This window comes from Mastomys coucha, unplaced genomic scaffold (assembly GCF_008632895.1).
Source record: "Mastomys coucha isolate ucsf_1 unplaced genomic scaffold, UCSF_Mcou_1 pScaffold16, whole genome shotgun sequence".
Lineage (NCBI taxonomy): Eukaryota > Metazoa > Chordata > Mammalia > Rodentia > Muridae > Mastomys > Mastomys coucha.
Genome location: NW_022196898.1, coordinates 92,999,744 through 93,012,228, shown reverse-complemented (window position 1 = coordinate 93,012,228; position 12,485 = coordinate 92,999,744). Strand labels below are relative to the sequence as shown.

Here is a 12,485-nt window from a genome sequence, read left to right as displayed (position 1 = left end):
TTTGTCTTTTAAGAATCAATGGCGTTAAAACCGTTGTTTTTCAAGCTGAAATCTAACCGGAGAAATAACTAACTACTATTCTACCCTCAGGCTGCTTTTAGCCATAACCTAGGGCATCACTGCCCACCCAAGGATCAGGGACAACTTGCAAATGCACACACTGGGTGTGCTTGCCCGGTGCCTGCAGAGTTCTGTGCCAAGTAACTGTTGTGAAGTGGCCACAAGTCGTGGGCGGTGGCAGCTTTGACTGCCTCAGGCAACAAGATCAGCAGTGGTGACTAACTGTGGTATCTCTCAATCTCTGCTCTCTCTCTCTCTTGCTCTTTCTCTCTCTCTCTCTCTCTCTCTCTCTCTCTCTCTCTCTCTCTCTGTGTGTGTGTGTGTGTGTGTGTCCTCCTTCCCTCTCCCTCTTTAGAGAAAATAGGAGCAAGCTCAGGCAGGGGCCTTAAAGAGTAAAGACATTTTTAATTCACTAATTGCCCAACTCTCATCTCATAGAAACTGGGAGATGAAACAGTTACTGAAATAAGTACACAAATAAACTGAAGACATATCTAGAAACAAAATTGAAGTGATAGACTCAGTTATTAAGAGACTTTCAGAAACTACAAGGTAGTTCTCGTCTCTTAAGGTGGATTCCACAGTGGGGCTGACACCAAACAGTCCTTAAGAGCCCTGACATTTGGAAACTCTGCTCTACCAAGAGCCTTGCCTTGCACGGGCACACTCATTACCAATGCCTAGTAAAGCCCCCCTTTCTCATTGTTTAATAAAATACCCTACAGGGCTGTGTAGAAAGTCCAGTTGAATACATATATTCTAACTACCTAGCCCATGGTGGGCAAAAGGCAGGCTCTACAGAAGGTCCCAGCGGGCCCCATGGTTATGGTCAGGTACCAGCCAGGTCTGACCCTCAGACGCAGCACTCTATGTATGTGTTTATTTATTTTACTTAGCTTATCTTTGGAGGCACTTCTCTGACCCTAACTGGCCCAACCCTGCTATTTTATTGCCAAGGAAGCTAAGACAAATTTTACACCACTCACTACCATGGAGGGTCACAGGCAAAATGGCAATCTGAACGCTGTGTTGGCTGGTCTCTGGTACCCAGTGCATCCAGAACTCTAGGTAGGCTACATGGGTCTTTTCAATCACACTGCCGGTATACCATATACATGCATGTACAGCCTGAGGTCGTCTCCTCTGCAGACTAGAGACTACCTTCTACAATAAGGCTAGCTCATTCGATGTTATTGTAACAAAAGTTTATGACAGTGCTTAGCAATAGCGGTAATCATCATCTATTGAGCATTCTCTGTGTGCCAAGCATCAGGCTGGGTATTAACACATTCTTATGTCTTCCTGTACTCAATCAGCCCAGTGTCACAACCCTCCCTAATACTTAATCCCCATGACCTGAAAAAAAGCTGGCACAAATGAAAAGCTTCAATCTGTTGTAGACTATCTGTGTGCCTCATCGACTGTGCCCAAATCAAATCCTTTCTGAATTCCTAATGCGGTATGTGGGGCTTTTTTTTTTTTTTAAAAGTGGGTAATTAAGAGAAAGGTATTTCCAGAAATACAACATAAGAGGTGGAGGCTGAATTCTTGATTCCCCGAATCTGGAGCCAGCTCATTTGATAGTGACTTATAATTACTATATTTCAAATTGCTCAATCATCTCCAGAAGATAGATGGCAGGGTGGGGTGGGAGAAGTGCCCTCCAGTTCTTTCCAGTGAAATGTTTCTGTGTTAGCACAAGGCCAGAAGTTCTGTAAGGTGAGGGATTTAGATAGAAATGCCGGGCTTCCTGTGGCCCTGGGCCAGGTGGAGGAAACAAACAGATATGGTTCCCATTGGATACGGGTGCCCTAAGAAAAGTGTTTCCTATCCTGCTGCCAAACAGTGCCAGCTGCTCACGGTGATGACTCAGGGGAGAGCAGGAAGGCCAGGTGGTATTTGGGGAGTGGATAAAAAAATGAGTTTTTCCATTTTACTAATAGGCCATAAACTTCTACAACCAAGAATTGAGTGGCAGCTTTGATGCGTCTATGTGTATGTGTGTGTCTGTGTCAGTGTGTCTGTGTCTGTGTGTCTATGTGTGTGTGTGTCTGTGTGCATGTGTGTCTATGTGTTTGTGTATGTTTGTGTCTGTATATTTGTGTGTGTGTCTGTGTGTGTTTGTGTGTATGTGTGTGTGTGTATTTGTGTGTATGTATGTGTGTGTATATGTGTGTATTTGTGTGTATGTATGTGTGTGTATATGTGTGTGTTTGTGTGTATGTATGCGTGTGTATATGTGTGTGTGTGTATAATATGTATGTGTTTCTGTGTATGTGTATATAGGTGTGTGTTTGTGTGTATATGTATGTGTTTGTGTGTACATGTGTATATTTGTGTGTATGTATGCATGTATATATATGTATGTGTTTGTGTGTGTATGTATGTCTCTGTGTCTGTCTGTCTGTGTGTGTATGTATGCATGTGTGTGTGTGTGTGTGTGTGTGTGTGTGTGTGTGTATGCAGGCACCTGTGGGAGCCAGAGGTCAATATTAGGCATCTTCTTCAATCACTCTCCACATCATCATCATCATCATCATCATCATCATCATCATTGACAAAGTCTTATTGTGTAGCCCTGGTTGGCCTGAAACTTGCTCCATAGGCTAGGCTGGCTTCAGACTCAGAGAGATCTGATTGTCTCTGCCTTTCAAAATCAGGGGAGTCGGGGTCTCTCCCTGAACCCACAGCCCAGGACCTGCCCATTACCAGCTCCTCAGTACTGAGATTAACACACCCAGCATTTTTAAAAGGTTTATTTGGTGTATATATTTTGCCTGTCTGTCTGTCTGTCTGTCTGTCTGTCTGTCTGTCTGTCTGTCTGTCTGTCTGTGCACCATGTGTTCTGGTGCTAGCAGAGATCAGAAGAAGGTGCCAGATGTTTTAGCACTGGAATTCCAGATGATTGTGAGCCATGGCAGGGATGCTGGGAACTGAACTCCTGGCTGCTGCTGTCAACTGTTGCGCCATTTCTCCAGTCCCTATCCTCAGCTTTTTACATGTGCTCTGGGGATATGAACTCAAGGCCTCATGCCTGGGCAGCAAACACTCCAGTTTCTGGGCCATGTCTTCACTCTGATTCTTAGGTAAAGTCAAGGTCACACGGCAATGAAATGGGCAGCAGTTGCTTTCCTCGGAAGTTTCACAGGTAGCTGGGAGCTACCAGGCACCCAATGTGAGTACCCTGACGCCTGCCGTCTGCCTGTGGCACTGGCACCTGTAAAGGTCTCCTTTGGGTTTCCAATAATCAGCCAAAATAGTGTTTTAACATTTTAAGTAATCGCCAATTTTTAAAACTTTGAAGATTTCACAAATACATCTTATCCCTGGTATCTCTTTTACATGAAAAAAAAAAAAAAGGCCTGTGTTTTCATTTATCCATACTATAACAGACCCCAACATTGAGGCCAAGCCCCAGCCAGGATGCATCCTCACCCGTGGTAATCTGTGACCTAGCAGAGCCCAGTACCAACTTAAGTGTGTACAGCCCTGGACTGGAATCGTCATGTCATCCCCTTATCTTACAGAAACAGAATGCAAGGCAAACCCTCAGGACTCTTGGCCAGCATGAAAACAAAGTCCTAATGCTGTGACAGGCGAGGCTCGTCCCAGCCGATCTCTGACCAGTGAGGGAAGTAACCCCATGGCTCGGCCACTGTGTTACTCTCTACAGAGGCCCTGCTGCCTTTGTCCCAATGTACTTCCCCACTAGCAGACACCTAACTAACTTTCTGCTCCACTTTAGCAAGGTCAGCCTTAACTCGAGCGTCTGCCTCTTCATCAGGCCCGAGTATCCCCCAGGGGAAGTTCAGTGTCAAAAGTCCTGGGTTTACGTCACTGGCCTGTGGCACTGTGCCAGGACATTTCATGAACTAGATAAACCTGGCGTTTGGAAAATTAAAAACAACAACAAAACAAAAAACAAAAACAAAACAAACAAACAGTCCTTTGGTTTATAGATGTGATGAGATCTGATTTTACATCAATATGTGAGGGGAGAAAACAGTTAAAAACAAACTGATAGACCGTCAACTAAATAGTGATGAAAATTTTAACTCAATAATAAATGCAGTTCATTCCCACCAGGACAGGGTTTCCTCTATAGGTAGGAACTGCTTAATCAATATGGTTTGCAAGGTGTCTGGTATTAAATATCCTCTCCATCATCCTACCATGGTGCCTAAAAACTCCTGTAACTTACCTCTACTGAGAATTAAAATAAGCATTTTCATTTATTTATTTATTTGTTTATTTATTGCCATCCTCAAAGTCAATTGAGATCAGCAGCTTCAGTTAACATTGCCAACTGTTCTTTTATCTGATGTATTTTTTCCTAGACTGTCTGACTATGTAGTGGGAGAATTACACATGTTTCATGAAAGAGGGCAAGCATAAATGTCTGAGCTAAGGGGCCAGGAGCAGGCAATATAATCTGTGGCTAAGTTTAAGACAGGTTTGAACCAAGACCTGGGGCCTACTTAGTGGCCCATGGCTAGTCACTGGCTTTTGGAGTTCTGATGCTTCATTCAGGTACAGAATGATGCTAAGGAGAGCATCAGCCTCAGCCAGGGCAAGGGTGAAAGGAGTGACTGGGTTGCAGGCCTTGAAAAAGGTGTGTGCTATAGAGTAAGGCCTTAGTTATGCAGCTGTTCTCAGAAAGGGTTGTCCTGAGGTTTGGCCCTGAAAGGGATTGCGGTGGTGGGAGAGTCATTCTCACAGGCCTCCATTGTTGATCAAGAATCAAGAAAATAGGCTATGGCATGGGGCTTTGATCCCAGAACTTAGGAGGCAGAGGCAAGCATACCTCTGTGAGTTCAAAGACAGCCTGGTCCTCAAAGCAAGTTTCAGGATGGTCCGGTTTCAGAGAAACCTTGTCTCAAAAAATAAAATAAAAAAATAAAATATGAAAGAAAGAAGATAGACTTTTGGAGATTGCGTGAGCTCCAGCTTGTGTCTTTTGGAAGATTAAAACAACAACAAAAAGTAAACAAACAAACAGGCCCATTCTGGGTTTCACTCTAATTACCCCAGACAACCCCTGGCCCCCACCCTCTCTTGGTTTGTTCTTGTCTCAGCAAAAGCCACTTTCCTACACAGAGTCCCTAGACCCCGGTTCCTGGGCGTACACTGGAGGTCTTGGCACAGAGCGGCCACTTGCAGCACCGCCGGGAGAACGAGTCAACAGTGGGGTGGACGGGAAAACTGACATAATCTTTGCAGCGCCCTGTGCCTCCAGCCTCTCCCGCAGCGCAGGCCTGGATTGGGCTCTCCGGAGTGCGGCCGGGGATTGAGGAGCTGCCGACTCGGGACTCGGCCAGCCCCGGGGTCTTTCGCGGAGTGAGGACCCCGGCGTGGGCGGCCGGGATGCACTTTTCAGGAACGCCGGGGCGGCAGCGCGCTCGCTCTCCGGGCACGCTCCCAGGACCGCCGCCCCCTTGGAGCCGGATGACGGAGTCTCGAAAGACTTTCACCAAATATGGGCCGAGGCTGGAAACGTCCTGTGCTGCGAGTCGCCGGAAACCTCGAGTAGCGGCCACCGCCGGAGTGCGGCTCTCGGGCCAGCAGCCCGCAGGGGGCAGCGGCGACAGATCCCAGCCCCGTGGCCAAGGCCCGTTGCCCTCGTGCCCTCCCGACCAGCAGAATCTGTCACTCAGTTCCTGCCACCAATGCCACCATAATCCCAGCCACTCCCACCCATCCTCCGACCTTGCCAAACTGTGGGGGTGTGGGAATGAAGAGGGGTGCAAACATGTGGGGTGACGAGAGGGTGTCACCTACAAGCAAGCCTCTTGCGCACCCGGTGAATGTGGCTAGAAGTGGAGTCGTGAGCAGCCTCCTATCTGATTATGGACACACGGGTGCGAGGGTGGGGAAAGTAGGGAGAGTTAAAAGGTACACGGTGAGGGGGAGAGACCTGGACAGGGAGAAAAGGAGCCAGGGGGGAGTGGGAGGGGGAGCACTCCTGTGGTCCAGAGCAGCCTGGGATTCTGGGATCAGCAGCCTCTACATCACCTAGAGACTTGTTAAAATGTAACTGAGAAGAAAGTCTGGAGTGGGGCCTAGCAATCAGACTTTTAAGCAACCCTCCGGGTGATGCTGATGTACGCCCTAGTCTGAGACCCACTAGGAAGCTGGAGTCGACAGGTTTGGGATTATGATCTGTCTCCGTTGCTGCGAGACTGTGAAGCCTTCTTGGGGTAATCTAACCTTCCCTGGCAGCTGCTAGTGAGACTCTCCATCTCTCAGCTCAAGCCAAGAGCCGCAGAGGACAAGCAGTCCTTTCTCAGTGGCTTGCGGCTCAAAAGAAACAAGTTCGCTGGGTGGAGAGACGGTGGGGGTAAAGAGCCCTGCAACGAGAACCCGAAGCAGCACTTACCCACATCATTTGCACATTTCCCTCCCTGTCTGTCAACGAAGGCTCTGTAGCTCTCAGCAGAGGAGGTGAGAAGGCGACAGGACGTCTGGAGTTGCTGGACCATCCTAGGCAAGGACTTAAGCAGCCGCTGTTCCTCTTGGTTCCCAGCAGGCTAAGCAGCGCATGCTGATGCTGTCTGCAAAGGCGATGCCCAGAGGCTCCGGCAGCCTTCCCTCCTCCAGCACCTCCTGGCCTTGAGGACTCCAGCTTCCCCTCCTCTTCTCACCACACACACTCGCTGCTTTAAATGGACGGCTGATGCTAATGTTCTCCCCGCGTCTCCTCTGGGACAATCCCATTCTCCGAGATTGCCCAGTTGGAGTCCAGAAACAAAACCCCACACATCCTCGTTAGAAAACTTTAATCTGATTTTTAAAAGCATCTATGGAATGGCGTGTCTGTTTGAACGCTGTGCAGTATACTGGAGCTCGAGGCTGCCCCCCCCACCCCATTCCCCCGCTCCCGCAGCAAAGGAACACAGTATATTCAGGCCAGTCGGATCATCCACTGTAACTTTATTTTAAATCATGATAGACAGATTGCGTGAAAAACAAGGAATTCCAAAGAATTTCCTGCTCTGGGAACAGAAGTTAAGTCTATATTTAACAACATTTGAAGCTGTCAAGAATGCCTTGTGGTTGGATAACAGAGGGAGAAAAATGTTAAAAACGCAGGCTACTGCTATACCCAAATATGGAAATATTGTTACGTCTGGTGTCTGATTCACCATCTGGAAATACTTACAACCATGAAGGCAAATAGAAAAGACGCCACAACAGAAGCCAGGAACCCTCCTCTCCATTCTGTTTCTCCAGCGCCTCCCTACCCGGTGCCTTCTCCACCCTCACCCCCTACCCTCCCGCCGCTTCCCTAAGATGGAAACAATGAACTCTAAGGCAGGAGGAACCGTTCTCTAACTAATAAATTGGCTGGCCTAAGGGACAAGGCCTAGGCTTTGCTTTCATTATTTGCATAACACTTGACAACCCATTGTCTTTAAAAGTCCCCACCCCCAGAAAGCCTGGGAGATCTTACAGCCTCTAGCAAATTCCTCTAGGACTTACGACAGGGAGCTTTTGAATGAATGAACTTAACCCTTTCCAGTAACAGCCGTCTTCGCTGGAGTGTGCGCCAGCCACAGCTTCTCTTTCCCACTGGAGTCATTCACAGAACAGTCAGTGCAGAAGGCTCTCTTAAGCAAGATCGCAGGCTGCAAAGGCAGTGAGGCCCTAAATATTAAAAGTGAAGAAAAGCTTTCCCAGGGAGAGCATTAAAGGAGTAGGGGAAGTCTAGTAGCATTTCCTTTTAAAATGGCGTAAGATAGATTCTGAAACTTCTGAAGTTTATGAATGGCATTAGTAACCCTGAAGAGGGTCTTGTGGGGGGGGGTCTTCAGTTGTGTGTTTAATAAGATCTTAAAACCCAGCTTCCTCTATCACAGTGTGGCCCTCTAAATCTCTCATGTCTTGGAACTTGGAGAGAGCCGCTGCACTTCCCTTGACTGGATGACTTCCAAGTGATCCAAAACAAAGGAGTTAAACACATGGACACACAGAGACACACAAGCTCACACACACACACGCCCCCCCCCACACACACACAGAGACAGAGACAGAGAGAGAGACAGAGAGACGGAGACAGAGACAGGGAGACAGAGAGAGACAGGGAGACAGAGACAGGGAGACAGAGACACACAAGCACAGACACATAAAGACATATGAGCAGACACGGACACGGAGGCATACATATACACACAGAGAGACACATACACAGGGGGGGGGGGGACTGCAGGAGGATGTCTGCAAACACAGCGAGTCTTTTTTCCAGCCATCCAAAGGGCACAGGGGTCCTGTTGGAATCTGTTTTGTCCTGGCAGCTTTTGCACTTGATGTTTTCAGGACAAATCACTCCACGGTGGGCTCCTCCGCTTCTGGTTTAGCTGCTCAGTTTCCACCGCCGCCAGTCCGGGGAGAGAGGCCAGGAGGGTTGACCCGGCCTCCTGCATCCGTGAGGAAGTGGACGTCAGGCTCCGGGAGAACTCTGCACTCGTTTCCTCTTGGGTTTCCAATGCAGGCAGTGGGCTGGAACTAAAACTGGGAACCTCCAAAAACAAACAAGTACAACATACCAAAAAAAGAGGGGGAGGGATGAGGGAAGACCTCTGGCTGGAAATTTGCCAGCGAAGAGGGAAGCTCCCCCACCCCCATTCATAAATGCCAGTATTAATTCGCAATACACTTCTCTTGGCTAATAAACATCATGCCAGAGCTTTGGGACTTGATCCGAGCATGCCTCTTTGAAGTCCACAAATAGATCCCTGGCTTAGAAACCAACTCCCCCTCCTCTTTGGACTCTCAGTAGATAACTTTACTCTCACCTTGGTTGTAAACAAGCAAACAGCTCGCTGCTTTTCCGGGTAGGCATCATCAAACAAAACCACTTTTGTACCTCTGTCTCAGGTCCTCCGGCCCTCCCATATCTGGTGTTCCCACCAACACATACACCACGCCCCCCAACCCACTCACGATATACCCTCTTCAATCAAAATCCTCACCTCGCGCCCCAAGCATCCAGCCCTCCCCAAAGGAAGTTGTTACTTAAAGTGGAAAAAAACGAACTTTTTTTTTTTCTCTGATGGATCTGAGAAGAGGGGGGAAAAGGTGCAACGGAGCCAGGGGAGGTGCTTGGCAGCAGCCCGCGCCAACCAACATTCCTGAAATGTTTGAGAATTCTGGAACGCGCCGACAGAGCTACGTCACTGCAGGCATTATAAAGGGCGGGCTCCCGGCGCCGGGGTAGACTGTGAGCGAGAGCGCCCCAGAGAAGCGCCTGCAATCTCTGCGCCTCCTCCGGCTGCACCTCGAGAGGACACCCGCCGCCTCGGCCCTCGCCTCTCCGCACTCCGAGCGCGTTCGATCCAGCTGCTCGCCGGCTCGCTGCCTTCCGTGTCGCCGCGCTCGTCTGGGTTCCTCCTGCGCGCCACAATGAGCTCCAGCACCGTCAGGACGCTCGCTGTCGCCCTCACCCTTCTCCACTTGATCAGGCTGGTGAGTTGGACATTTTTTTTTTTTTTCCCTTTAACCACCGCTTCCCGGTCCGCCCTCTCCGATCCCTTTCCCCGGGCTCTCATCTTTCATAGCAGGGAAAGTTAGACTGAAAAGTTCGAGAGGAGCTGTTGCTTTATGTCCAGGGGGGGCCTCTTCCTGGGACGCAGCCGCCGGGGTGGCCGGGGTGGCCGAGGTGGCGGGGCCCGATCAAGACACTGCTGGTGGACGGAGCTCCACAGCCAGCCCTACGCTCAGGGCAGTTTAGGTGCCTCCCCGGAGCGATGCACAGCGGTCTCACGCGCTTCTTCCCCCTCTCGCAGGCTCTCTCCACCTGCCCCGCCGCCTGCCACTGCCCTCTGGAGGCGCCCAAGTGCGCCCCGGGAGTCGGGTTGGTCCGGGACGGCTGCGGCTGCTGTAAGGTCTGCGCTAAGCAACTCAACGAGGACTGCAGCAAAACTCAGCCCTGCGACCACACCAAGGGGCTGGAATGCAATTTCGGAGCCAGCTCCACCGCTCTGAAAGGGATCTGCAGAGGTAAGAGGCTTGTGGTTTTGGGCCCCTTTAAAAAAAATAATAGTCCCCATAGTCCAGAAGTTTAGTAATTTTGAGACCATGTATGGTGACGCTTTGTTGATGGTAGCTTGGCAGAAAGGCACATGATTTCAGCAGTCTGGAATGCGATTCAGAGTGTCTGGGCCCAACGAAAAGCGCATACGGAAAAGTGATTCCTGACTAACTCATTGTTCAGCTCTGGAGTCTCGGGGGAACTGTAGGGAACTTTACCATACATTGAATTGAACAGCGGAAAATATGTATGAGTTTCAGCCCGCGGCGGCGAATCTTAATTCTCCTCTCTCTCTTGGTCGTCTTTCCAGCTCAGTCAGAAGGCAGACCCTGTGAATATAACTCCCGAATCTACCAGAACGGGGAAAGCTTCCAGCCCAACTGTAAACATCAGTGCACATGTATTGATGGCGCCGTGGGCTGCATTCCTCTGTGTCCCCAAGAACTGTCTCTCCCCAACCTGGGCTGTCCCAACCCCCGGCTGGTGAAAGTCAGCGGGCAGTGCTGTGAGGAATGGGTCTGCGACGAAGACAGCATTAAGGACTCGCTGGACGACCAGGATGACCTCCTTGAATTCGATGCCTCGGAGGTGGAGTTAACGAGAAACAATGAGTTAATCGCAGTTGGAAAGGGCAGCTCGCTGAAGCGGCTTCCTGGTAAGCGGACACCGCGTCCCTAAGACCCGGTGCCGAAAGGCTTTCTTGGTCTGCAACTTTGTAGAAACCGTGTGTGTATGCTCGCCTCTAAGCAGTCTTCCATTTCTTTTTATCTTTCTAGTCTTTGGCACGGAACCGCGAGTTCTTTTCAACCCTCTGCATGCCCATGGCCAGAAATGCATCGTTCAAACCACGTCCTGGTCCCAGTGCTCCAAGAGCTGCGGAACTGGCATCTCCACACGAGTTACCAATGACAACCCAGAGTGCCGCCTGGTGAAAGAGACCCGGATCTGTGAAGTGCGTCCTTGTGGACAATCAGTGTACAGCAGCCTGAAAGTAAGTTTCTCTCAGGGCTTGACTGTGACCCCACAGGTGGGTGGGATATGAGCCTTTGTTTAAGAAAGAGAAAAGGCCATGGTATATTTGCAAAGAAGTTGTCTTTATGAAGCCCAACACTACGTACAGTGGTTAAATGCACACCTCCAAAAACCCCAACACATCTCATTCTTGGCTTCCTTTTGTTCTTTCTTCCAGAAGGGCAAGAAATGCAGCAAGACCAAGAAATCGCCAGAGCCAGTCAGATTTACTTATGCAGGGTGCTCCAGTGTGAAGAAATACCGGCCCAAATACTGCGGTTCCTGCGTGGACGGCCGGTGCTGCACACCTCTGCAGACCAGAACTGTGAAGATGCGGTTCCGATGCGAAGATGGAGAGATGTTTTCCAAGAATGTCATGATGATTCAGTCCTGCAAGTGTAACTACAACTGTCCACATCCTAACGAGGCATCCTTTCGCCTGTACAGCCTGTTCAACGACATCCACAAGTTCAGGGACTAAATGCCTCCCAGGTTCCTAGAGTGGGTTGGACAGAGGTGAAGCTAGCATCATGGAGACATGGGTGGGCGGTAGGCGAATGGTGCCTTGCTCATTATTGAGTAGCATTAAGGTATTTCAAAACTGCCAAGGGGCTGATGTGGATGGACAACAATGCAGCCGCAGTTGAAGAATTCTTCGCTTCATAGTATTGGAGCACACATTATTGCTCCATATTGGAGTGTGTTTATGGATGACGTTCTGTTTTCTGTTTGTAAATTATTTACTAAGTGTATTTTTTTGCTCCAGATCTTTTTTTTCCCTCTTGGTTCTACAGTTGTAATAGAGATACCATAAGATTAGTTGGGCCAGGTGAAAGCCCTGCTTGTCCTTTGACAGAAGTAAATGAAAGGGCCTCTCATTCCTTCCCGAGTGGAGGGTGGACACTCTGTGAGTGTCCTTGAGGCAGCTACCTGCACTCTAAACTGCAAACAGAAACCAGGTGTTTTAAGATTGAATGTTTTTATTTATCAAAATGTAGCTTTTGGGGAGGGAGGGGAAATGTAATACTGGAATAATTTGTAAATGATTTTAATTTTATATCAGTGAAGAGAATTTATTTATAAAATTAATCATTTAATAAAGAAATATTTACCTAATATCTGAATGTATGTTCTTCGGTATTTTTAGAAACCATCCAAGTAATCAGGAACAATTGTTGATCCTTGTCAATCATTCCAAAAGGATTTCCCCCCCTGAGGACCTACTATGTGTCCTACTTGGGTGGCAGTGAACTGTTAGGACAGTGGCTGCCCTTACAAATCTTTAGGAACCAATGGCAGCATATAAGCTGTCCGCTTGGAGAGCAAAGTACTGAACACGGCCATTTGTGAAGCATAAGAGGGAACTGAAATTTAAGTTGTTCACCCA

At 48.9% G+C, this 12,485-nt stretch overlaps 1 protein-coding gene across 1 annotated transcript; it reads left to right on the top strand.

The window, feature by feature from the left end:
- Positions 1–9,261: 9,261 nt before the first annotated feature.
- Positions 9,262–12,266, top strand: Ccn1 (cellular communication network factor 1). Its single transcript, XM_031375752.1, has 5 exons — positions 9,262–9,522; positions 9,843–10,056; positions 10,398–10,742; positions 10,864–11,078; positions 11,277–12,266. The coding sequence occupies exons 1-5, from the start codon at positions 9,460–9,462 to the stop codon at positions 11,577–11,579; spliced, it is 1,140 nt and encodes a 379-aa protein (XP_031231612.1). The 5' UTR covers positions 9,262–9,459; the 3' UTR covers positions 11,580–12,266.
- Positions 12,267–12,485: the final 219 nt, after the last annotated feature.

What these genes read in the sequence shown, in the direction of transcription:
- Ccn1 (XM_031375752.1), top strand. Translation starts at nt 9,460, where the DNA reads ATGAGCTCCAGCACCGTCAGGACGCTCGCTGTCGCCCTCACCCTTCTC. An exon ending in TTCTCCACTTGATCAGGCTG is followed by an intron (nt 9,523 to 9,842) that starts GTGAGTTGGACA and finishes CCCCTCTCGCAG; the next exon opens with GCTCTCTCCACCTGCCCCGC. An exon ending in TCTGAAAGGGATCTGCAGAG is followed by an intron (nt 10,057 to 10,397) that starts GTAAGAGGCTTG and finishes TCGTCTTTCCAG; the next exon opens with CTCAGTCAGAAGGCAGACCC.